The sequence below is a fragment of the Phalaenopsis equestris genome, unplaced genomic scaffold (genome assembly GCF_001263595.1).
Source record: "Phalaenopsis equestris unplaced genomic scaffold, ASM126359v1 Scaffold000229, whole genome shotgun sequence".
Classification (NCBI taxonomy): Eukaryota; Viridiplantae; Streptophyta; class Magnoliopsida; order Asparagales; family Orchidaceae; genus Phalaenopsis; species Phalaenopsis equestris.
The window spans coordinates 435,545-462,618 of NW_018164671.1; the positions used below are offsets into that span (position 1 = coordinate 435,545).

At 35.9% G+C, this 27,074-nt stretch overlaps 1 protein-coding gene across 3 annotated transcripts; it reads left to right on the forward strand.

Annotated features, from left to right (window-relative positions):
• The first annotated feature begins 351 nt into the window (after positions 1-351).
• Positions 352-10,201, forward strand: LOC110023760 (BTB/POZ domain-containing protein At2g04740). Of its 3 annotated transcripts, none has more exons than XM_020723324.1 (6): positions 352-935; positions 6,576-7,302; positions 7,402-7,438; positions 7,510-7,643; positions 8,493-8,803; positions 10,063-10,201. In XM_020723324.1, the coding sequence occupies exons 1-6, from the start codon at positions 416-418 to the stop codon at positions 10,149-10,151; spliced, it is 1,818 nt and encodes a 605-aa protein (XP_020578983.1). In that variant the 5' UTR covers positions 352-415; the 3' UTR covers positions 10,152-10,201. The 3 variants fall into 3 exon arrangements, with proteins under 3 accessions (XP_020578983.1, XP_020578984.1, XP_020578985.1); XM_020723325.1 differs by having other exon boundaries at positions 352-893; positions 10,063-10,199; XM_020723326.1 differs by lacking the exon at positions 10,063-10,201 and having other exon boundaries at positions 7,510-7,626; positions 8,493-8,634.
• The last annotated feature ends 16,873 nt before the right edge of the window (positions 10,202-27,074 follow it).

A 27,074-nucleotide genomic window follows, 5' to 3' on the forward strand; every position in this document is an offset into this window, starting at 1 on the left:
CATTATAATAATTATATACATTATATTATATAAATATATAATAACTATATTATTAGAGTGTACAGGTTTTAAATTTTAAAATATATTAATTTTTTTTAGTATATAATTATTTTAAAAATATCATAAATTAAATATATATATATATATATATTTAATTTTTTTTATTTCGAACAATAACGATTCGAACACGAACGAACGCATCACTGTTCGTGTTTGATTCGTTTAGCAAACCGAACGAAAAAAATTGTTCGTATTCGTCTCGTTCACTTGTCGAACGAATCGAACACGAACTCACAACGAGCTTTTTTGACAGCCCTAGTATAGACTAGTATAGACTAGTATAGACTGGTAAGGGAGAGTGAATCTGCCGGCAGTCTACCGAGAGGACTCTTCTGAAACTCTCGCAGAAGATCAAATGCCCGCTCAGTCGATCGATCTCGATCTCGACGGCTTTGAGCTCGACCCTGAGGATCTTCACCCCTCGATCCCCCTAAAGCAGGTACCTGCCGGCGACGTCTTTGAGGCTTCAAGGGCCGGTGACGTCGACCGCCTCCGCTGCCTCCTTGAATCCGGCGTCAACGTGAACGCTCGCGACCGGTGGGATTCCGTCGCCCTCTACTATGCCTGCCTTGCGGGCCATGTCGAGGCTGCCCGGATGCTCCTGGAGGCCGGAGCGATCTGCTCCGAGCACACCTTTGATGGGGATCGTTGCCACTACGCTGCGCTTAACCTACGCGTTCGTAGACTCCTCAAGGCGTTCGAGGCCCGGCCGCCGCCACTCGCTCCGTTGCCGGCCGCTCTGAGGGATACGTTTCTCAGCTGTCCGGCAAACCGTCTGGCTTATCTGGAACGGTGCGATGATGTCAAAGACGCCGCTGCGTTGAGGGCTGCAGGTCAGGTTGCGCGCTATCACTCTCTTAGCAGTTTGCTTAAAGGTTTTTAGTTAGTTCTTTGTTTATCATGTTCGATCTTATTTATAAATATGCAGTTCTGTTGTAAGTAATATCTTCAGGACCACAACAGTTTTTTTCTCTTTTGTTATGCTGAATGCCGAATTGTACATGTGGACTGGAATTCTTGGATTTGTGGTGTTATGATCTGAAGTGGGCCTAGTTTGAAAAATGAATTTTAAACTGAGAAAAATTTTTAACTAGTTATGGTGTTGGCAGTGATTGTTGATAATGCTAGAGTGGGTGGCAATGTATACAGAATTTGTTTATCAAAGTAGTGGTGTTCCAAACCTTGAGGTCCTATTGGTAAGAATGCAAGTTTAATATTGGATTCCTTTAAAAGCTCTGGTGAACTATAAAGAAAATATGGATTGGTTGAAGTGAAAAAAGCAAATAATAATAAAAAAATATATTTTGTTGCTTCAGTAACAGTGTAGTACTTATTTTTTTCTTCTTGGGGCATATTGGTCTCCATTTTTGTTAGTTTTTGTTTGATTTATTTTTGGTACAAGTAAACCGATCAATTATATTGCCTCAGGTTGCAAGAAAATGTTTTGACTGTTTTTTATTCTAGTGATTTATGTCAATTGTGTATTCCTGAAGGGAGCACATCAATGAAAGTCCTTGCAAAAGTAGTGCCTATCAATGATAATAAAAAGCTTATGCGACACATGAGATTCCCACCAATGTAATTTCTAGTGAAGATTGATGTGCACACATTTACCTCAACATTATAAAGAGATTGTTTAAGTGGGTTATTCAAGATAAAGTATTGGTCAACCGATTAAGTTAGTTGGGCTTGTTTACTTAGGGCAGATGATGCGCTAATAAGATACAACAACAACAACAAAAAGAACAACAAATCCTTTTTTTCCCATTAAGTGGGAGTTAGCTATATGAATCTGTTTTTTCCATTGTGGACTATATGATCATTTTTTATGCACATGCCCAAGTCTTTTTAAGTTTACCCGTACCTTTCTTGCCAATAGTCAAATCCAAAAACATCTACTCTTCTAATAAGATCATCAGATGGTCGACTTTTAATGTGACCGAACCGCCTAAGACGATTCTCTCTAATTTTGTGTGCCACTAGAGCAATACCAACCCTTTCACTGATATATCTTTTTTCCCGGATATATACTAATTAGATAATTACATCAAATTAGTATACAAGGACTAGAAAGAAAAAATAATATATCAAAGATTCATAGAAATTGTACACGATAAAAATTTAAAAAAAAAACAAAAAGATGATGCACAAAAAGTAGATCTAACATCTTGGATAACACTTAACAAGAATAATGATTTTCTTGTTCAAAGGCCTTTTTGTCACACATAGCATTTGAATTTTCACTTCTTCATTGGCATACCCATGTATAAACTTTTCTTTATTTTTCTTTTTATGTTTTTAGCGGCTAGTTAAATTCTTCTTTACTTATAGTGGAACTTTCCCGCACATGTTTACTTTATTCCTCCTAGATGTTTTGATTGGACAAATATAATCCTTCATTGCTTGAGATATGCTTCCATAACGAATATTTATGTGGGCAATTTCACTTATTTTAGCTTGTCATACCTTTAATCTGCTTCTTCTTCTAGGCTAGAACTTTTATGGAAATTCTCTAATCATAATTAAAAATCTAAGCAATTGATGGAATGAAATTGGTTTAAAAAAAGTTCAATGCAGTAGCATTTCATTTTTATGAATTATAGGAGATCATAAAAAGTTAATGGATGGAATGTAGATGCTATAAAAATTATATAATAAGCAAACAACCATACAGATGTGAACTTACCAAATAGCATAATGCCAAAAATGTTTTCATGGAACAAAGATGCTAGAAAAGAAAAACTGTATATTTTTTTCCTTTAGAATCTATACTTTGACATAAAAGCTCTAATTATTTTTGAGGCCTGCAACAACACTTTATTCGACACCAAAGCATTGTACTATAGTATATTAGTCACAATGGCATTGGCATATTACTAGCCAAGCCCCCCCAAAAGAAAATCACAACATTGATAGAATAAATTCCACATGCAATGAAGCTGACTGAACCAATAGAGTTTATTTTGCATCATACCTAGTATAATAGTGTTGGAAGTACCAATGCATCAATTAACCTTGATTAGAGGGTCATGAGTTCATCTTTGTCAATTCACTTCATCAATTGTTAAGTACTTTATAATGTGGCCAACTATATCAATGACATAGACAATACATAGTTTGAAATTCACCATTCTTCATTGCATTTTGTGAAAAGGGGGAATTACCTAAGAAGACTGAGAGATAACTGAGAGCGCCACTAAGAAACAATAAATAATTGATCAATGTCCAAATCGTGATGCCTTAGTTGAAATGTTTATTAAGTTTCTATCTTGTACAAATTAAAGTGTTGAAGCTCGTGAGCACCAAAAGAGACAACTAGTGAAGTGTATTCCATAATAAAGCATAAAATCTCCCAATTGTCGCTATGGAAAGAAGATTGAAGAATTATTGCAAAAAATATAGAAACTATGATTTTTTTCATGAATGCAGGGCTGGATTGAGCATTTTGGTGACTAGGTGTATAATAAATAAAATGAATAGAGGCACATTACTTGCCAGCTGGCTATATTAAGAAAGCAAACACCTTACGTTGTAGTGTCCCATCAACATGCATTTCAAAGCATATTGAAGTGCACAATGTGTAGAAATTTGTAGTAAGGCAAAGCACAATTGCTCCATTAGGTGCACTACCCTTGCATTGATCCTTAGACATTGTGCCTCCCCCATGCTCTATGAGGGAGGGAAGAGATTTGTTCATCAATTTAAGGGTGAAGTGCCCCTTCTCTCATCAACATAAATTCAATTTATCCTTTCTTATGCGAATACATGAGGATATGGTGGGAACTTTGAAGATAAATGGTGGTGTAGAAGATAACTTGCTTGTTTGATATTTCTGATTTTTTATTTGGGCGGGCTTGTTTTTGATTAGTGTAACTACCGTAGAAAGATTATGATCCGAATGTTCCAAGGTCCATGTTTGTTACCTTGATATTATGTTGTAGCTATTTTTAGTGAAGTAATTTCATATGTGGTTATGTTTAATTTCCTTTTTTTTGTAAGTTCTTTCTTGTGCATGGCTTGATTTAGTAACCAATAAATACAAAATGTTTGATCTTGATACATGATTGATGCCTTTATTTTCTAAGGAAGTAATTACATTTGAGTATAATTTACTTTGCTTGAAGTGACTAAGCTTCCGATTTTAGTTTAAGAGAATCACTATTTTATCACTTTATTTTATTTTTGTATATCTCATGTTCTTTCTATAGTAAACTTATAGTTTTCATAAGTAATGTTTTCTATTTTGCTTTTACGAATATTTTAAGGCAAGTCATGCATATGCTTTGCAAATGGTTAGCCAAATTCACTTGGTTTAGATATGACACAAAGGATATCAAAATCCATATATTCTCTAGGTTAAAATCTTGTGATTATTTTAGACTCATATATGTAGATCTATTAATAAACGGATTGTATGCAAACTTATCAATGAGTAATATCAAATGCATGGTCTTTTATTTTGCATCAAAATAAATGATTCAAACTCATATTACTAATTAAGTTTGCTCATTAATTTGTGGGCTAAGTAGTTAAAATTTTTGTTGAGTTATCATCTTTTTCATACTTTTCAAGAAATAGCTCAAAATTTTTATATTGATATTACACACAATAGCTTTAGATAAATCATTCAATTTAACAACCTCATTAAAGTAAAATTTTGCTATATATGAGGAGTCAACAATTTTATTGCTTGAAATAAAGTGAGCCATTCTATAAAAGAGACGATGTCAAAGATGGAATTATGTTTCTTAAAAGTTGGTGTTTTTTTCATGAATTTCGTAATAACATCTTTTCAAGACTTATGAGGAATATGTATAGGTAAAAATGTGTGCACCTAGTATTATTTCTTTGCTCTTTAGTTGTTTGTCTAGTTTTGAGTGAAAATATTCTTGCAATATCTCTTTTTAAATATTTTTAGCTTTATCCATCCTCAACCATAGCATTGGTCAATGATCAACAACACTGCCAACATGAGGAGTGCGAGCTGTGCTTGAGTGAGCTCAAGTATTTTTCATCTCATTTTCTTAACTTGTTGAGTTGAACACGAGCTTTTCGCGAATACAAAGGTTATTTGAAATTCATATATAAATCATGTGATAACATATTGCCTTGCATATGTACATATATCCATACAAATGATAATATATGAATATGAATATACACGATCTATGTATGATTAATCTTTTTGCGTAGTGTTCGATCTTGAGCATTCATTTCAACAATTGCATTTGATTTCTATTGAAGGTTTGAGCTTTCACTCGTATAGAAGTTTAATATAATTGAGCATTATTGCTGAATAGAAGTAATTTCTAGCCATTTTAATGTTTGTTCATGGCAGCTTTTTTATTGCGTTGCTTTTCATACCACCAGCCACTACTATATTTAGCTACTATTTTCTTGTTATTTTCTGGAAATTTTTGTGTTGGAAAGTTTTTTTTACAACTAGATCTATAAATTGTGGTAGATGTATGAAGTTATTATATGAATTTTTCAAAAAATAAAATATTTAAAATGCCCACAATAATTTTCAACAAGTCATTTTATTAACAACAACTTTACAACCATCTTTAAAAATTTTAGGTTTGTCTCAAACAAATCCTTACTAAAGCCCATAGGAGGATCCCGGTTCAGTTATTTCAGATAGAATGGTGGTAAATCTAAATGAGGGAAACAATTGCCAAAATTTGTTGAGAGGTTTTTTGGAAGCAATCAATTGAAAGATATTTTATATTCAAAATAACTGACTTCTGATCATAGCACTGTCATGACATGATATATGCTGAAGTCATCTAAAGCTGTTTTTGAGCAATTACTGTGTTGCGGAATGTTACACTACAAGGTAACTTCTAGCAGAATTTTATTTTGGCTTGTGGGTTTGATACTAACTGCAGGATTCTATGAGTTTTGAGCATACCTAGTCATTAATCAGCTCAACCAAGATGTACTTTCCATCCAACTTACTCTTTTTGCATCCTTGTCGACCATGTTGCTTTAGTTTGTGTGCTAAACAAAAAGTTTGAAGCAAATATAGTTAGTAAAAATTATCAAGCAATTTGAAGGAGTTATTCAAGCTGATATGACCTTTTCATGTTATTAGTATATATGCTAGATCCTCATTTATATGTCTTCCTAATGGACATTGTTTGAACTTTTTTAATTGAATTTGATCTTCTTTGAGCTATGACACTGAGCGTGTAAGTTCTAGGCATGAACATGGACATAATTTTCTAGATCCATGAATTTAATGTTGTAACAGTTGAGCACATTAAGATCCACTATAGCTGCATTGCATCACTCAATTAGGGATTTCTTACTTGCATTTACACATACTCGATCTGTTTTACATATTTATTTATTGCAAGCTAGTTTTTTAGTTTACAATTTGATAGAAGTGCGGAATCTAGTGGAAATTCTTTATTTTTCTTATTGTAGTTTCCCAATGATTAAGTTAACCTTTATGATTTTCCATGCTTCTATCATGGATGACAACATACACATGAATCTTCAATAAACAGGTCAGATGTCATTAAGTGAGGTATCCTTTCCCCCGGATATCACATTTTATGTTGATGGAAGACCTATTGAAGCGCACCGGGTAATCTTAAGTGCAAGATCGCCCTTCTTTAAGAGAAAGTTTGAGTTAGATTGGAAAGAGAGAAAAGAAGTGAGATTCTCCAGACATAAGCTATCTTATTCTGCATTGTACAGTCTTATCCATTTCTTCTACTCTGATAGGCTTGAAGTTGCAGTGGAAGACATGGAGGATCTTGCACGCACATGCAAAGCCTGCAAGTGTGAAGAACTACATAAAGTCTTGCAAAAGGAATTGATTCATCAAAAATATGCTGAGTATAAATCATTAAAGGAAGTGGATAATTCCCAGAAAAGGTTTATTTTGCAAGGCTTGTCTTTACCAGAGGAGGATAGACTTCCTTTTTCCTTGCGTCAAATTCTACAAACTTCCTTAGCCAAGTCACTCTGCAAACATACAGATGATGATGCATATGAATTGCAGATGGGTCAATATGGTGATGATCTTGCCGATGTTTGTATTAAAGTGGGAAAAAGAATTTTTCGCTGTCACCAAGTTTTACTGGCATCTAGGTCAGAGTATTTTCAGGCTAGATTGTCTCGTATGACAGATTTCCTGGAAAATGATGATAGACTATCATCCTCTTCGGTTCCTTTTTTAGAGGAGCATGAATTAAGTACAGAGGTTTTTGAGAAGATGATAGAATACATGTAAAAATGCAATTCCCTCCTTAACTTACCTCCCTTCAAAGTTTTCTGTTCCATTATTTTCTGGTAAACACAGTTGACAGTAAGTCTCCATGAATTCAGGTACACTGATGGCTTGAAGGATGTAGATCCTGATCAGGTAATTGTGCTTGCAATCATAATTCTTTCTAGTGTGTAATTAAGTTATTAATGCAGAATTTGATTTATTAGGCAGGGGAAATATTTGACGCTGCTTCAAGATACTTATTGTTTTCACTTAAGCGGGCTGTTGCTGATGCGTTGTTATCTCACTTGGAAATGGCATCACCAGCCGAACTATGCCACTGGGTGATATTATCTGACATGTAGACTTTTCTTATCCTATTTTAGTGTTACAATTACATCATGTGTTTATTTTTTATTTTGTCACAAAAATAGGTGAGGAATTATTTAAAAACTATCCATACATTTTATATTGTCATATCATGAAGAGCATTTCTGTTTTATTGTTTTTTGGTAACATGAATTATATCAATTTGCACTTAGAATGTATATTGGACAGTTTGGATAGTGCTATTTCTTCTATCATCTTCATCGGAACCTTTCTTTTTTAGATTTGCTACTTTGAAAACTAAGCGACAATACACCATTTAACTACCACATTTATATGCCTGCTCCTTCCACTCTTGTTTTTCTCTCTCTCGAGTTAAAATCTGAGAAATTTGAGAACAGTGATCATTTATGGTTTAAACATTGTAAATTATCTAATATTTGAAGCGGCTGTGTTTGGTAACCAGTTTTATATTTCTAAGACTGAGAGGGTGTTTGGCCGCAAGTAGGCTTTAGCAAATCCGATATATCCGAATTTATCAAATTCAAATATTGTTAAATTCGAAATAATATTTGGTTCAGTTAAGATTAAATCCAGTTAAATTCGTTTGATAGGTTTGGAATAAATCTGTTAGAATTATTTTCTTCCTAAGCTAAATCCATTTTAATAAATCTAGATTTACATCACAAAAGAAACAGAACAAAAAAAATTGGATTTAACATGGCGTCAGATTTATCTAACTTAGAAATGGCATTTGGCTAGATTTACCTTAAACCATTACATAATTCCTATTAAAAGAAGCGTGCCAAACACATCGTGAGTTTCAAAAGGCTCCATTCTAAAATATATATTACGTCGTTAAAGTGGCTATTGCCTTTTGCAGGTATGGGGTTACGAAGATTCGGGAGTACTGTTTAGATATGATGGCATGCAACTTTGAGACATTTGCCCGGACGCGAGAGTTCAGAGCCATACTGTTGACCCTTCCTCCTCCTTCTGGAGACTCCTCTCTTCGTACCACCCGACCTAGTGCTCCGGGATCCATCGATTATTCCGGTCAAGCCAACCTTCTTGATGATTTGCGAGAGAAGTGGCTTGAGGCTGAGGGTGCAGAACTTGATAAGAGAGATGAGAGTGCAGTCCAATTTGATAAGCGTCTTGAGATGCTCATGCTCATGGCAGAGAATGAGACTGGTGAGGTCTATAGTGATTACCTTGAAGAAGTGCTTAAAGATGAAGTACACACTCTTTGAAATTGAGTACTTCTATTTTACATACCCTTTTCATGATTATAATTAGGTTAAATCAGTTTGATTTATTATTATAATAATAAATAAATAAATAGAGGGTAGAAACACCATACTTTGTGCCTGGATGTGATCTATAAGTTTTCTTAGTTTGACAGTAAAATTTGTATGTCTCTTTTCTGGCAGCTGGGAAACATTAGCTTTGACATATAATGCATATTTAGTGTTTTGTGGCGAAATAAAAAAATTTTGAATTTTTTTTTAAATTTTTGTTGGGTATTTTGGTATTACCTGTTGTTTGTCTTTCATTGTTTTAATCTAGTTATAAGGCTTGATTTTCTGTTTTATGTTGTTTTGGTCCTCTGCTTTCAAAGTTTATAGAAGCATATGACACAATCAACATGCATGCATGCTAGTAATTTTCTATTGAGACATTGACATACATACCACCCAATTCTTATGTATTTATATACCTAACACCTAAGCTTTAATTATTACATCTATACCGCTGAAATCCATCATATCACATAAAAAATATCACCATTTTAACTTTTTTAAAGTGAAGAGCACCTTTTTATGCATAGGAAAGGTGGCATGTATGTTGAAATTGAACTCTAGGTGTTAGATATGTAATCCAAAAGAATTGACTGGTATGTATGTAAATCTTTCTTTTGAATGTTATTCATGGTGATGCTTAATTAGCAGAATTATTACTGGTGTTCATTTTATTATCTTTTTAAATTTTTTTGACAATATATCCTTATGGTATATCAAATCATAAAATCAATATTGAGCCAAAATGTATGCTATATTAGAAATATAAATATGTTAAGTAACCTCCATCATTATGCAAGAACAGCTTATGGAATATTTCATCTTAGCTATATCTTTAACTTTTGTCTTCATCTTTTGTTGCCATCTTTAATGGTTGTTTTATTGCTTTAACTTGTCAGTTGGCTACTTAGTGTAGCTTTATACCTTGGCTTGCTCTGCTCCCCTTGATTTTAAGCCTATATTTGTCTTATGGTTGTGGCAATTTACTTATTGGTTTTTGATGATCATTTATTTCTTGTGTTTGAAGAAATTTTCTGATTGTTTTGCTACTTGGTTGGTTCATTCATCATGTAGCTCACACAATTGTCTGCTTAGGGTTGTCTCAGTTATTTTTTTTTATTTGTTCATATAAATCTTCTTTTGTGATGTCAGTTGCTGCAGTAGTGCTTCTCTCAGTTGGTTCTTTGTCGCACCGACTTATGCTGCGCAAGCACCTATTACGACTTTATGGTGCCCCTTAGAGGTGTCGCGACACTCGACAACCCAGCGCCAAGGCCTAATCAAGACGTTGGCATTTGGCTCTCAGCAATGCTAATCAGAAATGAAGATTTGAGGTTTGGTATACTAGACCCAACTTCTTAAAGGCCAGTTGGGGTAGAAAAGGTGTGATCCTTCTCTTCATGATTACTATACGTGAAAAATTACTCCCACCGAGTGAATTTTTTTAAGGGTAAACATTGGGTTTTGATAATCCGGACCTAAGAAAATTGGCTAAACTGGGTTAGAGGAGGAATGTGGGCCTCCCACTTTGAAAGGGTTGTTTGCTAGTAAGGTCAAGCTTTTCCTAACATGAGCAATCCTATGTGGTTTTGATAATTTTGAACTAACAAATTAGTCGAAGCAGAGGAAAGAAAAGAAGTTGTAAACTTCCTTTTTGTATGTTTAAGCATGGGTATATGACCCACACTTGGGAAACTAAATATAGCTTTTGGTAACTGGGACTGAACCAAATTAGCTTAGTCGAAGATATGGGGCTCGAGCTCCCTTAAATGGTTGAAATATAAACCGAACATGGAAATTGGGATTTGGTAATTTGGACCCAGCTGAAAGCATCTAAATTAGGAAAGTGAACAAAAGAAGTACAACTCCTCCCAATTGTCTGGAAGATTGGAACCATGCAATAGATGGGACATTAACTTTATTGTAAGATTGTCTTGTCTTCTCTTTTAATACCCTAAACCAAGGTGTGACTCATGCTGGGGGAAAGTATTAAGCTCCTCTCCTTTTCAAGCATAAGAGATCTTTAGGATTTGGTTACCCAGGCCCATTGGAAAGGGCTAAATCCTGAAAGTAAGAAAAATGAATACAAAACTTCATCCCTGAACAATAGAAGATTTGATTCACGCAACAAAGGGAACATTTTCTGTGATGTAAGATCATCTTATCTACTTTTCTTAGGATCGATGCACTTTTAGCAAAGTCAAGCTTTGCTGAAGTTGGTGCCTCATCAAAGATGTTAAAAGAAACATCATGAGATCACATATGGAAAAATATGAAATATAAAAAGCAGGCAAAAGAACTCTAAACACAATCTTTTATTACTCGAATTAAGGTACAAGTGCATATGGAATGGCACCATGGCTCACTATTCATAATACAAAAAAGGGTAGAGTACAACAAGGAAAATCATCAATAATACTATTTTAAATGCTTCCCATTAATTGGGGTATCAGTGGTTACCATCCACATATGCCAATAGGTAAGCTGCACCTTCGTAGATTTTTACATGATCCCAAGCCCGCTCTCAAAATTCTCGTAATGGCATTGATGAGAGGCTATTAGAAGCCTTTGAATTAGTATGAACACTTTGATAATCAAACTATCTACTCCAAATGAAGGCTTTCATTCTCACAGGTATCCAATTTATGGTTTATACCCATACACAGTGAGAGTAGTTTAACTTTCAAAGGAATGAATGCCTTAGACTGAAGGGTCAATGCATAGAGCAGGACGACTGTGGGGGTATAAAAAGTTGTATGATATGCCCAAAAGGCTTTATGTAACTGATCATGCCACTCTTTCTTATTATAACGAAGGTTCTTCCCGATCAACATTACTAAAATTTTATTGATGGCCTTGGCTAAATCATTTGTCCTCGTGTAAGAAATGGTAGAATATCGCCAATTGATGTTGTGTTAATGGGCAAAATAATTTATCCTAGTATTTTTAAATGCTAGAATGTTGCATAGATGATGCGATGAGGAACGCCAAAATTGTACACAATGTGGTGCTTGAGAAAGTGGATCACATTCTCAGCTTTTAATATCTTCTTACCATTTAGAGAATTAGTCAATAGCTACTAAAATTAATTTGTGTCCTTTAAAGGATGGAGGAATGAGCAACCCGAGTATACATATACTCTAGGACTCAAACGGGCATTATACCGCTATGACACTATCAAATGCAGAGCATTAGGGGTTGGTGTGATAACTTGCTAAAAATTTGGCACTAGTGACACTTCTTAGCATACTCAATGTAATTTTAAGTGATAAAAATTCACTAATATCCCAAGCATTTAGCATTATCTTCATCTTGGTGTTGAATTGATGAGATTTGTAAATCCCCTCATGTATCTCAACCATGATCTTATGGGCCTCATTATTGCTAAGACAAGAGAGCAACATTTGGTCAAATAAGCATTGGTACAAAGCATCGTTCACTATGGTGAAAGAAAGAGCTCTCCTCTAAATCTTAGTCGCTAAAGAGTGATTATTAGTTAATGAAATCTTGTCACCAATTGTAAGATTAGTCTGCTGAGGTGGCTAAGACCTCACTGTGTGGGCTTGCAGTTGCAACTGTGGCTATATCAAGGATTGTCATAACCATTACAGGGTCTCTAGTTAGGTTGGACAATTCCTTAGCCTATAGGCCAAAGCGTCCACCTTACCCATTCATTGATCTTGAAATCTTAATGGGTTCACATTGGGAGTACAAGATATTAAGGTAATGACTTGATTGTGGTAACTCAAAAGTTTGATTTTAACACCTTATAGATGTTCGTTACTTGGTTTATCATGAGTTGAGAATCACCATATATTTTAGTTCTCCTCATGTTCATCTAAACGATAATCTTTAAACCTAGGATTAGAGCTTGATATTCCACCTCATTATATGTATGTGACTCCTTCAAAGTATAAGAATAATGTAGGATGCCATGGTTAGGCAAGGTGAATATGAGTTCAATCTCCCCCTTAATATGAGGAATGGCTCTAGACAACTCCTTTTTTAAGGAAGACACTCGACCAAAGTAAAGCTCCCATTCTAGGGTGTCAACCTCTAGAATGTGCTCATCATAAAGATTATTGCTCAGAGACGAGTCAGGTGGTATAAGATGAGCAACTAAGAAGTTTACTAAGGCTTGCTAATTGAGGCAAATAAGTTGTATCGAGCGGAAGCTATAACATTAGCACATTTAGCCAAATGACCTGCCAAAGTAGGGTGATTCATATGATATTGTAAGGGATCAACCCTTGAGATTGGACTAATATGATGAGACAACATATAGTGTCTTAATTTTTGGACTAAAAATATCAATGTCAGTCATTTCATCTCAGTGAGGATGAAATGTCAACGCAAATATTACAAGGCTTTTTCTTTTCTCTCATTGTTGGTTTGAGCTATTAGAGCACCCATTGACTCGTCCAACATGACAGGATGCAGAGTCAAGGGCTTCGCTAAAATAGGGACTGCCAAAACTGGGGACTTCAAAAGGTATTGTTTGATATTATCAAATTCCTTCTAAAGACCTCATCCTAATGGATTTGAATCAATTTTTTTATATTTTACTTCATAAATCTCATGCTTTGATTCCTTATTTTGATGATTTTATGCTTGTTTGAGGTGCTCTTGTTATTTCTTGCAGGATATAGGTGGTAAGCGCTTCAGGTAATTAAAGACAAAAAAGTGGCTAAAAGATCGATCACTAGAGTACCCAAGCCTAGAAAAGGCTCTCTCGTGCCTCTGCAAGCACACTCGTGTTGCCTTACCAAGTATCCAATACACCCACACCATTGCCTAACGTGCCTGCGTCGGCTCTCAGCTCATGGTGCCCTATTTCGTAAATTGTCAAAATTAGGAGAATTTCTTACTAATTTTGAGCCCTAACTATATAAGAACATGTAATTGAAGGATAAGAGGAACACGTTGCTATGGAGGCTTTCCCTAGCTTTAGAAGAGTCTTTATAACCTTAGGGTTTTCTCTATTAGTTCTCTTTTGTGGAATATTTCTTGGGTATTTTCTAAGAGAATTGTGAGAGTTGTGAGAGAGATTTGTGTGAACTTGTATGAGAGAGATCTACAGAGAGCTAGCATGATAAGGAAAGAATTGCAAATTATTGCAAGGGGCAATTGACTCAAGTGTGTCTTTTGTACCTCCTTATGTTGTTTGTCTTAATGTTTCAATGGAAATCTTTTTGTTTTCTTCCCTCATGCATAGTAGCTGATTTTATTTCATACTCCTATGATGCATGGCATATGATGAATCAATGTTTTGATTTATGAGTTTCCCTCAATGTTTTCTTATGCTTTAAATTTCATATGTTGATTTTGATTGTATTTTACTTTTGATCTAGCCAATTAAGAAGTTAAATCCTCTAGTAATCTAAGACTTCTAACATTGACTTTAAGAACAAGTAGGTTAACACACTCTCACCCAGTGGAATAGACATATTGTTAATAAGAGAGTGCAACCTTGTTAGAAGATTAGAGGCTTTTGGTGAATCCTTGCACGGTTAAGCCCCATTAACCGTAATATGAGTTTCTGACACTTATGACCTAGAAATAATATTAACAGAGAAACTCATTGGAAAAAAATATTGAGAAATCACTAGTCTAGTCTTACAGGAGTATGAAACTTTCACCTCTAAAAACTCTACTAAAACTTAGCACTATTTTCTGCTTACTAAATTAGGATTTTAGAACCTTTAACTTTCTATAAGTCTGAACCCTTCATAATAGACTTAGCAGTATGTATACTAGAACTTAACTAATTATAAAAGTTGACAAGTTTCTTTGTGGGATCGATACACTGACTCTAATTATGTATATTACTTGATCAACATATATACTTGGATGATTGATTGATTGTTTCACAATAATATATGGTAACAAGATTTTGATTCAAAACTAAAGAAGAAAAATATTACAAATTTGATTCACATCAACTCCCTTAAACTTATCTATTACTTTCAAAAGTAAACTTATATTTAAATTAAGATTTATTTAAATAGTTTTCATACCTCTCTTGTGAGAATTTTTTATTCTTTAACAATACTATACAAGTCATAATAAATGATGCACAAATATCATCTGAGGGTTAGATTTTTTATTAATTTCTAATAACTTATCATTTTGTTAAATCACTTCTTCTAAGCCTAAACAGATCTCAAATCAATTAATTTATTATGACTAAAATATTTCAATTACCCTTAACTATTTTTAAGTCAATTAACTATCAATCAAACACCTCAAAATTTCTTAACTTTCTCTTGACTATAATATAAAATAATTACATTAAGAGAGTTTTTAAGTTTTATTAATTAGTAAAAAAATTTATACACAATTTTTTATGTTCATACTTAAGCCTAAATTTCACAAATAATTGACCATGCCCAGGCAAACACGCCAGCGATCTGTGAGCTTTGTCCACGAATTAGGCCACGAATAATTGCATCGTTTCACCGACGTCAATCCATGGCTCACTAACCCTTCGATTGATCTTCGCCATTGACACACCACCAATCAGACGATTATAGAGGGCTTTGCCACTGCCTTCTCAGCCTATAAATAGGTGACCAACACTCTTTAGCACGGTGCACACACAGATGACAAAGGCATACTCCACTTCTTTAAAGAAGAAGGGAAGCAATTATCTAGCAAGTCTGCTTCTCCTCCGGTCAGCCATCTTCTCCCAGTAAGTTTCTTACTTAGTCCTCTTTTAATTTAAACATTTACTTTCATTAAATTCCAAGTTAGCTTTAGGCTACCTTAAGCAACTTAATAGCCTTGGATTAGGCTCGGGTTTGGGTTCAACCCAGGTTGACCCGAACCCAACTTCTCAAACCCACTTAGCCAGATTCTAACCAAACCCTAGATCTAACCCAACCCAGGTTTAGCTCAAACCCTAACCTAACCCAAGTATGACTGAACCTAGACCTGACCCAAACCCTAAACCTAACCCAACAAACCAAACCTAAGCAAACCCGGCTCAATGCAGTTAGCCCGGGTGAAAGACAATTCAAACCCACACCAAACCAAACCCAATCCAGGTCAACCCAGCTTAACCCGTGACAAACCAAAATCAAACCTAAGCCAACCCAGGTCAACCCAGGTTAACCCAAAACCAAACCTAACCTAACTCAGGCCAACCCAACTTAACCCGGGTAAAGCCCAAACCAAACCTAAGCCAACCCGACAAACCCAAATTAAACCTAACCCAACTCTGGTCAACCTAGCTTAACCAAAGACAAACCCAAACCAAACCTAACATAGCCTAAGTTAACCCAACTTAACCCGGGCTAAACCCAAATCAAACCTAACCCAACTTAGGTCAACCCAGCTCAACTCGGGTCAACCCCAAATCAATTCGGATGTAACCCGGGTTAATCCAGCTTAACCTGGATCAACCCAAATCAATCCTAGCTAAAATTGAGTCAACCTATCTTAATCTTGGTCAACTCAAACCAAACTAGCTTAACTCAAGCTAGCATAGGTTCAGCCTAGGCCCAAACTAACTGACTCATAAGTCATATCACATCTTAGCTCGATTCTGAGCTAACCTTAGCTGAAATCTTAGCTTACCTCTGCTTGATCCTAGCCTAAGTTTAATCCAAGGCTAAACATATGTTATTTTATTTAAATCATGTTTTTTTATGTTTCATTTCATATACCAAATAAACAAAAAATAGTAAGACAAAAACATAGATAAGAACTTCTCAATTTTCTCTGCAAACATCAATAAATCAAATCATAAATAATACAAACTCAAAAATTAGCAAAACTCTGATTTCTCAATATGACTAGAACAAAACATGAATTAAAATATTGGGATGCAAATAAATATCTAAAACACACAAAGATAAAGAATGAGAATTGAACCTAGGTAGCCTAGATACCAAACTGAGGGCCACACACTTACCCAAGGTTAGTCTGAGTATAAAACTCTAAGTTTGTTCAGGTGGTACCTAGTTAGTGATAGGGACTATGACATTCAAAAAAAAACAAGCATACACCCTAAGACTTGAGGGAATACCTTAGAATGAAGTAACACATGGTTGATGATGAAGGTAGTTCAGACTACTTTGAAACTATGAATCCTTCATACTCCATCATTCAAGGGGGATTCCTGGTTATGAGGCTGGTCATAGTCCGTGGATACCAATAGTTTTGGGACAACGTAAAGCCATGGACATCTTGATACCAATAGTTTCGGTCCTTCGACACTATTCCCAAAGTCTAGGTTAGTTCCCATAAAATTCCCTATAGACTCAATGATTTTATTTCTTGTCTAGAAATCCTTTCCTACCCGACTCCATCGTTAATCTAGGGTTTCCAATTGTCCTTGTCAATCAAATTCTATACCCATGGTTTATCTTTTGACTTGATCATTTCAAACTCGTTATGAGACCCTTTCAAATTCTATTTTATATATTGAGCCTTTCCCATGACTTGTCGCCATCTGATTGTAAGTCCTATCCATTGAAACTTAATTCTTCCAATTTAGACCTCCTAGTTATGAAAGTCCGATCTCTGATAATTTAAATTATCACATTAATTAAGAGTTTTCTTTAGGGCATATGACTCTAAAGATGTAATTAAGTACGAGTGCTTGCCCTTATAGAGACCGAGACCCCATAATTAAAATAAACATTATCTTGCACCTGTAAGGTAAGGGAAGAATCTTGGTTCCATAGATCCCAAAGATTTCTCTTATGTGAATGTCTGAATTCATTCTAAGGTAATGTGTCTATCATTCAAGATAGTATATTATTTAAGGAATGTTGTATTCAATCATTTAAACAAAAATCTTTCAAGATCTATGGTAGTTCCTAATAACTAAAAAAAATCCCACCAATAATACCTTAACTTTTGTACTACAAAAGTTAGGACTAGACAATGCTTTTCAATAAAAGGATGGTCTCTTTCAACTGGGAAAAATCATTGACTTAGGTAGTATAATGTTTTCTTCTTACCATTGTCATTAGTTTAAGCTAATAAGGCAATAAGAGATTCATCAATTCATATAAAGTAGCAATATAAAGTATTAACGACTGCCTTAGGATGGGAGCTGCTAATATCGGAGGTGTCATCAAGTATTGTGTAATGCTTCCAAAAGCTTGCTGACATTCATCATTATAATGCAACTTAAAGGCATGTTCCTCTCCATCCTCACTTAGGGGTGTAAACGAGTCGAGTCGAGCTTAAGCCACCCTCGGCTTGAGTTCGAGCTTGATTAATTTCATTTAGTTAGAGCTTAAGTTTAAGTCTATGAGAGAAAATGATATTAATTTAAGCTATCATTATAACAAGATGACAAATATAATGAATAACTAGGAGATAAATAATAAGAAATCATTTAATATACAGTACAATAATATTTTTTTAACATTTTTAATTCCTTGACGATAAAGTATTGAAATTTATATGCTTTGAGCATATTTTATGTTAAATTTTTTAAACGAACCAGCTCAAGAGCTAACGAGTCAAGTCGAGGCTGCCTTGAGCTTGATTTGTTAGCTCATTGAGGTTGGTTCACGAGTCACTTATTGAGTTGAGTTTGAGTTGGCTAATAAGTCAGCTTGACTCACTTACACCCCTAACCTCACTGCAAGCCCTTGCCCACCTTTAGACTCAGTCCCAATGGAGATGAGATGAGAAGCACGACTTGCCTCCCTCCATTCTTGCAAGGCTATGAACTATATCCTGTTAGGAGTCACCACTGAGACCCCATAGATCGGTGGGTGGACTAGCGAGGCTCCAGAGTCAGTAACACTGAGTGTTCGGAGAGCATCTTCCCCACTTCCCTCAGAAAAACCTAACAAAATTACATTAATTACATATACATGTTTTATAGATACAGGAACACAAATGAGAATAGGCCTAAAAAAATCTACCAACCTTCGACACCTCCCTCGGCCAGTCTGGCCATATCTTACCAACTACTGCCTCTATCAACGGGGGAAAAGCACCTTTACCCCTAAATTTCTTCAATGCTGCCCTCTCTTTGGCGACCTTCTCCCAAGCCACCTCTTTATTATCAGAAAAAATTCATAAGGTGTTAGTATCATCCAAAAGGATCATACGCTCGACCACGCTTGGGTTGAGATATTGGAATAAGGAGAGGCGCTGACCCTCAATCAATGCGTCGTGGTCTCAGACCTTCAAGTTTTTTCCTCACCTCACACTCTGTCATGGAAGTGCGAATCCTCAAACCTCTCGCATAATAAGCAACCAAAAATTTGGTCATCCAATCTTTTATCGTATTTTCAAGGCTCAACAGTTGAACCTTAGGGTCAACGATGAAGTGACTATAACCGCCTCGACTGATTTTGAATGAGAAGAAGTAGTTAAAGAGCTCTATCAACCATGATCATCCTTTGACAAAATAGGATGAATGTCATAACAACAACATTGAATTTGGATGAACCTGGGCAGGAGTAATCCCATAACGATTAAAAATTGGTCACAATTCTTGACCCAAAGGCAACTGAAGACCCAACTGGAAATGATCCTTATAAAAAAAATAATCCAGGAAAAGAGTGCTATGTGGCTCGCTCATGGATAGTTGTCGGTTGGAGCCGAATTGCGAGATAAAGAACATAACGATCTTGGATCTCCTTCATGTTCACCATAAAAATAATGAAAATATTTGCAGCTGCAATCGAACTGAACGGTTCTTGAGAAAACATCTACACCATTGACCTAGAAGCGTGTTGCAGGAGAAGAAGAGAAGTTCGGGAGAGACGGAGGGAAAAGAGGGCAAAAAAAAATTGAAATGTGAAAGCTCTGATAGGCAATGCCTATAAATACCCAACAAAGAGAAATTGAAATGGCGCGACAAGACAACACTATGATGAGATAACATGTGTGAATTTTGAGATAAGTACAATCATTACAAAAACTTTTTATTTACTTTATTTTACTTATATACTACATTATCTTGGGAACTATCCCGAGAAGAAAAAACTAATGAGAGGATCGTCAACGAACTTCTCCGAGATAGACCCTCAGTGAAGTGAAGCAGCCTCTTATATATAAACTATGATCTCCTTAGCTCTCCTCTCAGTGTAAGTGGCCCTCCCGACGATCGATAACTCTGCACAGAGGCACACCAACTCCTCCTGAGCAATCACCATCTCTCCCGGAAAGCAGAAAACTCTTCACACAACTAAACTATCTTCCTCTCCATCCAGTTGATCTTGGCCAGTATTTCGCCTACCCCACGAACGTCATCTCCTCTAGGGCACCCCATGACAATCAAAAAAGTTCTCCAATTCAGCTAGGCAATTTGCTAGAGAATCAGGAGACAACTGAAGGTCCTCAGTTGTTCCCTCGTCTTTCGCTCCGACAAGAGTCTCCTGCTGACCTAACCCCTGCTTTTCGTCGTGAGGCTTCTTTTCCTTGCTTATCCTCTAATTTATGACTGTCACATCCCCCACAGGATCACGACCGAGATCTAATGAACATGAATCGATCGTCAAGACTTTAATGATCGCAACAATGAAAAATCACGAATAATAGATTTAGAAATCCTATACCAACCATCCGGCTCCATTCAGACGTGGTGATGGAACACACACCCTCATCAAATCTCCCTTGGTCGCCCGCGAGAAGAGAACCGTCCTTTGAGGACGAAGAAAAATCTTTTTTGGCCATCACCCTAACCCCACTCTCTCAAAGATTTTGGGGGCCCTTCGGCAGGTTGGACGATCAGTTCCTTCCCACGAGCAGGACGTATTTGTAAGCACGATCAGAACGAAAACTGGATGACCCTCAGATCACTCATAGGCCTGCTCATGTTGCAAGCCAACCAGAGAATTCGACGATTGAATTTGATCATCCCGATCGTCGAGCCTGGACTGCTTCACAACACTCTTCGTGCTCGTTTTGCCTGCTATAGCCTCCTCGATCGGCCTCTGTTTCACGTCCAACTCCCGGGCTTTTGCCTGATTACTTCCAAGTGCCTTTTGGAGGGCATCTCGATCAGCACCAAAAGCTCTCTCACCAACCATCTCCACAGGTTTAACAAGAGAAAATGAACATGTGCAAATGGTTTCCTTTCCCAGTCTATTTATTGCGGTATGGACATGGAATTTCAGGAAAGTCATTTATTGCATAGTTATATTGTCATAATTGAATGCTTGTATATTTGTGTCTAAAGATTCTCTTGTTATTATTCGTAGCACGACTTTCAAGAACAAGAGATCAGAGAACTAAATATGTATATAAAAAAATATCAACATGAATCTCAGTGCAATTAAACAGCAGTAAGAAGAGATGATAGGTGAAAGCCAAGCAATCAATAAATGGTGTGGTTGATTGCCCGAAGGCCCTCAACGAGGGTCAGAGATCAGATGATCAATGGAAGCTTTGAATAACCGCCTATGGACCCTTGGTCTAATTGAACAACAAAAAAAGATAGGATGTTCGTCTTATAGAGTTCATGAAAGACCCGCATATCTCAAGACATGACGATTGAATATTACTGAACCAACCAGTCAACTCCCTGATCAAATTTTGATGAGGAAGCCTTGAATAAACGTTCAATAAGTTTTTCATCGGTCGGATAAGACAACCAATCTTTACTAAATTACCCCTCAAAAGCTAATGATGAGGGGGCATATCTGTAATTTTATAAGACCATGACCCTATATCTATAAATAGGGGGTCCTCATAATAAAAAGATTACACACTTTTACTGTTATATATTATTTTCTCCTCTCTTGTGGTACGTTCTATTCCTTGGGTGTGTCTCGTGGACGTTTTTGGATTCAATGACAATAAAAAGGCTAGATAAAATTAAAGTTAAGTTAAATCTAACTTTTTTTATTCTATTTATTAAATTCTGATTCACTAAATCCATTTATTAGTTGGATTTAACTGATTCAACATAGGAAAAAAATATTTAAAATAGATTTATGCCAAACACATCAAAATGGTTTAATTAAATTTAACCTAATTGAACCAAACATTTTGGATTTAATAATATTTAGATTTAATAAATTTGATTTAACTTAAATCCTAGTTGACTGTTGCGATGCTTGCAGCGCAGAAGAGTCAAAAAATACTCAATGCTTGAGGGGAAGGAATGCTAAGAAGCATGGGAGACCTTTTGTTATGCCTGCCATCATGGCAACAACTATTCTTGATGCGCTCACCAACACTCGCTCTTTTCCCATTTTGGGGCATCCCCCCCAGGTGAGCATTGATGGTGTGTTCGTCCACAACCAGCTTGCCGACACAGGAACTGTTTTGCGAAATGAAGTTGGGGAGGTCCTTGTTGTTAAAGGGGAGCATTTGATACAATAGGATAATGGTTGGGTGGAGCTCGAGGTTGTTTTAATGGCACAACACATGCTTCAACATTGGATGAGGGAGGCCAATGGTATATTTTTTTAAGGTGATAATGCTAATGTGATTAAGAAACTACAGCAAATGATGGAATAAAATATGTGAAAAACTGTCATTGCATTTCATGAGGTGATTTTTTTTTTTATTTTAAAGCTTTTTTTCAGTTTATACCTCTAGATCTCAATCAGTCTGCTCATTTTTGTGCCCAAATGACCCTTTTTAGAGTCTTTTTTAAATACGGTCCCTGGTTTGTTGCTATACTTCGTAAAGATAGGGTCTTTTTTGCACAATTCTAGGACCTAATTTTTACAGCCATTTTTTTAGTCTTTTTTTTATTAATGCAATATACAAGAAATAAAAAATACTCAAAACCCTAAACCCTTGCCCCTTTACGCTTCACTCGTTGTCAATCTCATTCGCACCATTTTCAGGAATTTTTATTCGGTACGTGCACCGCATGAACCCCTACATGCGGTACCGAATAAAAATTCGCCACGAGGAATGCAATTCCACGTGGCTTTACAACTTAAAAATAAGTGTTTTTTTATGCCCGACCCGACCAGATACTTCTTTTTGACAAAAAATTAATGCGTAAGGCCCTTTCCCGGTTATAACCAGCTTTAGTTTCGCACTTTAGGGTTTGGAGCTGCCGAAAAGGACTGCTATGCCGACGACGAGAACGACAACCGCTTCCAGATCTGTGCGAGTTTAGCTTCTTGTATCAGATCTGTACAAATCCTCTCTGCTTCTCCATTATGTAGTTTGTTGATCTGTGCGAGTTTTTGCAATCCAGATCTTAGGTATATCGTAGGTTTAATAAGTTTTATTTTTTGATTTGGAATTTTTATTGCATTCTTCTGGGTTTATCAGAGGTTAGTTTTATTCGAATTTGTTTCTGTGCTTGTGTTTAACAATCCAGATCTTGACAATATTCTCGTGTAATTTTTGTTAATAAGGAATGTTGGGGTTATTGTGGGATGATTGTGATATTATTATGATTTTATTGTTGTGTTGTGTTGTGTTGTTGTACTGTTGAAGAGACTTTTTTGCTGCGGCTTTATGGTTTTATCGTTGTGTTATTATGGTGTTATTGTCTTTGCGGTATTATCTCTGCAGTATTCCGGTGTTATTTTTTTAACGAAGGATGTTAGTGTTATTATGGGGTTATTGCGGTATTGTTATGGTTTTATTGTTGTGTTATTGTACTAATGAAGAGAGTTTTATTATCGTGTGATTATGGTGTCACTGTCCTTCCTATTGGTGTTATTGTGGGGTAATGGTTTATAGTGTTAACTGGTATTAGCATTGCGGTATTCTCGTGTTATTTTTATTAACGATTGATGTTGGTGTTATTGTTGGGTTATTGTGGTATTATTATGATTTTATTATTGTGATATTGTACCGTTTAAGAGAGTTTTATTGCTGCGGCTTTATGGGTTTATTATCGTTTTTCTATAACTTAAATCATTCAATGCAGGAAAGGAGGAAGATGGGCGAACAAGATCGTTGAGATGGAGATATGTTGATGAAGAGTTTTCTGATTTCTCAGAGGCAATGAGATGGAGTTATTTTGTGATTCATATAATCTTGATCGATAAACAGTAGAAAAATCAGTCGCATCAATGATCAAATATTGATGGAGAGGAAGTTTTAAGCGGTTCGCACATCTAAAGTTGATTGAGTTATATAATCTGATGTCAACGCTGAAGATGTGATTTGTATCAAGTAAGTCGTAATGGGTTTGTTAAATTGTGGGAACAGAAGAAAATGTAATTGTCAGTTTTGGTGTTCTGGACTTCTCAAGTCTGATGTGAATGATGTTCCGTCAGGTGAACCGGTTGGAACACCATTCACATGAGACTTAAGAAGTGCAGAACATCAAAACTGACAATTACATTTTCTTCTGTTCCCACATTTTAACAAACTCATTACGACTTACTTGATACAAATCACATCATCACCATTGTCATAAGATTATATAACTCGGTCAATTTTAGATGTGCGAACAGCCTGAAACTTCCTCTCAATCAACATTTGACCATAGATTAGAATGATTTTTTGATTGTCTATCAACCAAGATTAAAAACTACATCATTCCGACGTTATTCGACATGTTGTAATATTGTGGTATTATTAGTGATTTATTTGAGTATTATTTATCTATTATTTCTTATGTAGTATATTGTTTTATTGCGGAGTGATTTGCATATTATTAACTTATCTTTTTATCAACAACGCGGTGATGTATTATTATGGTTGTATTGTGGTATTATTCGAGTCTTATTGTGGTGGTATTAATGTGATTACTTCCAACGTAAATTTTTTGGTGCCCTGCAGTGTTACCGTGGTTTTAATGTTGTTTTATTATGTTTTAATTTAGTGGAGTATCAGTATGGTTGTATTATGGTAACATCTGAGGGTTCTTTGAAATTTTATTAATTTTATATCACATGGGACCCTACTGTACTCCCGCCCGATAGTTACCTAATTAATTGAAAGAATAGAATACGAAACGTTTATCGAAAAAGAACTCCGGAGCAAAACCGATAGACGCACAACCACTTCTGTCATTCGCCATTTGTTTAGGGTTTCGAGTCTTCGTTCGTTCGCCGGTCGAAGTACATTACTCAGTTCACCGTTAGAGTACAGTTGATCAAGATGGAAGCCGTGCCTTCTGAGATGGAAATCAAAGAGAACCCAACGATAGTCAAAGCCGAGGAGCCATTGCCAATGGAAACCGAAGATGAGCCTTCAAGAATGCAGTCGAAGAAAAAAACCAGTGATCGTAAGAAGAAGGTTGTTGAAGAGGGTTTCACAAGTATATTTTGTTTTTTTGGTTGTTTTTTCTTCTTCTAAATACATTTCTTATTTGAAATGCATTTCTAAACAATACCATGATAAAATGCAGTTATTTATTTAAGATAGGGTTTATTAGGATTTCTCGGTTGTTTTTTCATCTTATAAAACTATGGTTCTTCCAGTTAATACTGATTATTGTGGTGATAAAATGCAGTTCCTTTAAAAAAATGCTAATAATAAAGTCAAATAAAACCCTAATAATGTCATGAAGTCAAATAAAACCTTAATATTGCCATAAAATTACCATAGTATTACAAGAATAATACCATCGAAATATTAAGACAATAATACCATAATAACACAATAATACAACCACACCGGAAACCGCAGTCATGCGTTAATAATATCACCGAGATATAACCACAATATTACCTTAAAAGTACCGTAGTACTATAAGAATAATAATAACACAATAATACAACCACACCGGTAAAACATCGGATATTTGTTGAATTGTTTTATTTTTTATAGGTTTGTTAACCCACGTTCAATGAGCTGTAGATGACGACCTGTAGGCTGTAGATGACGACCATCTGTGGTCAGAGATGCCATGGATAAAGTGAGGCATTCAATATCCGAGGATATCAGAGATGAGCCAAGAGCAATGAATGTTGTACAGTTTCGACCTCCCTCCATATCCGCAAGAGAATGTTTTGACACTACAGATCTTGCAATGTTGGCAGCAAGATAAAATTGTTTTCAAAATTGGAGGGAAGGAGTTGCGGCTGTTGCCCGATGAAATTGCCTTGCTAATTGGCATGCAAAACAGAGGTGCAGTGCCAAAGTGGAGCAAACGCCCGTCTTGTGGCGTGGATGCCCAGCAGATGAGGAACAATCTCTTGGACTTCGCAAGAGGGGGGTCTTCTACCCCTTTTGCTAAATTGTTTATAAAATTTTTGTTATATAATTTATTCTTTTGCTCGAGCAATTTTAGTGTTCCTGAAGGACTTAACAACTTTGGGGAGAACATAGAGACATTTGCCTCATTTAATTGGCATGCTGCACTCTGTAATTTTCTTATATAACAAATCAATTCAGTGGTCATCAAATTATTGAGGAACAAGCCGATTGGATACATAAATGGGTTTCTTTATTTGCTTACGGTCAGCATATTGTAGATCTTGAACATGGTTAATGTTTATTAATAATTTTTTATGCTCAATATTGTCTATCTTTTATGTAGCTCTAGTTTTTTTAGCATACTTCTGTGGTAACGCCTGTCAATGCTGATGTCAGACCGAGGATGTTAAGATGGCCAACAACTGTTAGCTTGAACTCCTCGCAAATAGATGTGGCCTTTAAGAGGCTGACCAGTGAACAGGCAAGTCATTTACATTGTTGTGCAATAACTTATTTTAAGAATAGTAATTAAGGTTTTTGTTAACTGAAATGTCTTGCAGGTCAATGATAAATTCTTAGACCTACAAGAGGAGGAACAAAATTTCCTTGCCAATCCAGATGAGGGACTTCCTGATGTTTCTGAAATTCGTCAGCCTGAGATTAGAGCAGAACCTCCTGTAGCATTTGATATGGGACCCGTTGTTGAAGGGGAAAGAGCCTCAGTACCAATTTTCAATGTAATGAACAAGAACCTGGAATCTCTGATTGATCTTATCAAAGGATAGGAGAAATGGTTCAGGGAGTTCCGAGGGACCCTAAATACAATTACTGTTGGAGTTTTGGATCTGCAAGACCAGATGTTGAAATTACATAATAAAATGAAAAAAACATGAAAATGACAGTGCTGATGTTGGCATAGAACTAGAAGAAGAAGCATATGTCCAGTCCCCCTCATATTCTGTTATAATCCCACAAGCTGACGAGGAATTTTCCCATCCCCCATCCCCTCCTGTTGTAGTCACAGATGCTGAAGAGCAATCTACCCAGCCTCCCTCCCCTCTTGTATCTGCTGGAATCCAACATGCTGAAGAGCAATCTCCCCAGCCTCCCTCCCCTAC

Coding starts and splice junctions, on each gene's coding strand:
- LOC110023760 (XM_020723324.1), top strand. CDS start 416: ATGCCCGCTCAGTCGATCGATCTCGATCTCGACGGCTTTGAGCTCGAC. Junction 936..6,575: donor TCTTAGCAGTTTGCTTAAAG/GTTTTTAGTTAG, acceptor TTCAATAAACAG/GTCAGATGTCATTAAGTGAG. Junction 7,439..7,509: donor AGGATGTAGATCCTGATCAG/GTAATTGTGCTT, acceptor TTGATTTATTAG/GCAGGGGAAATATTTGACGC.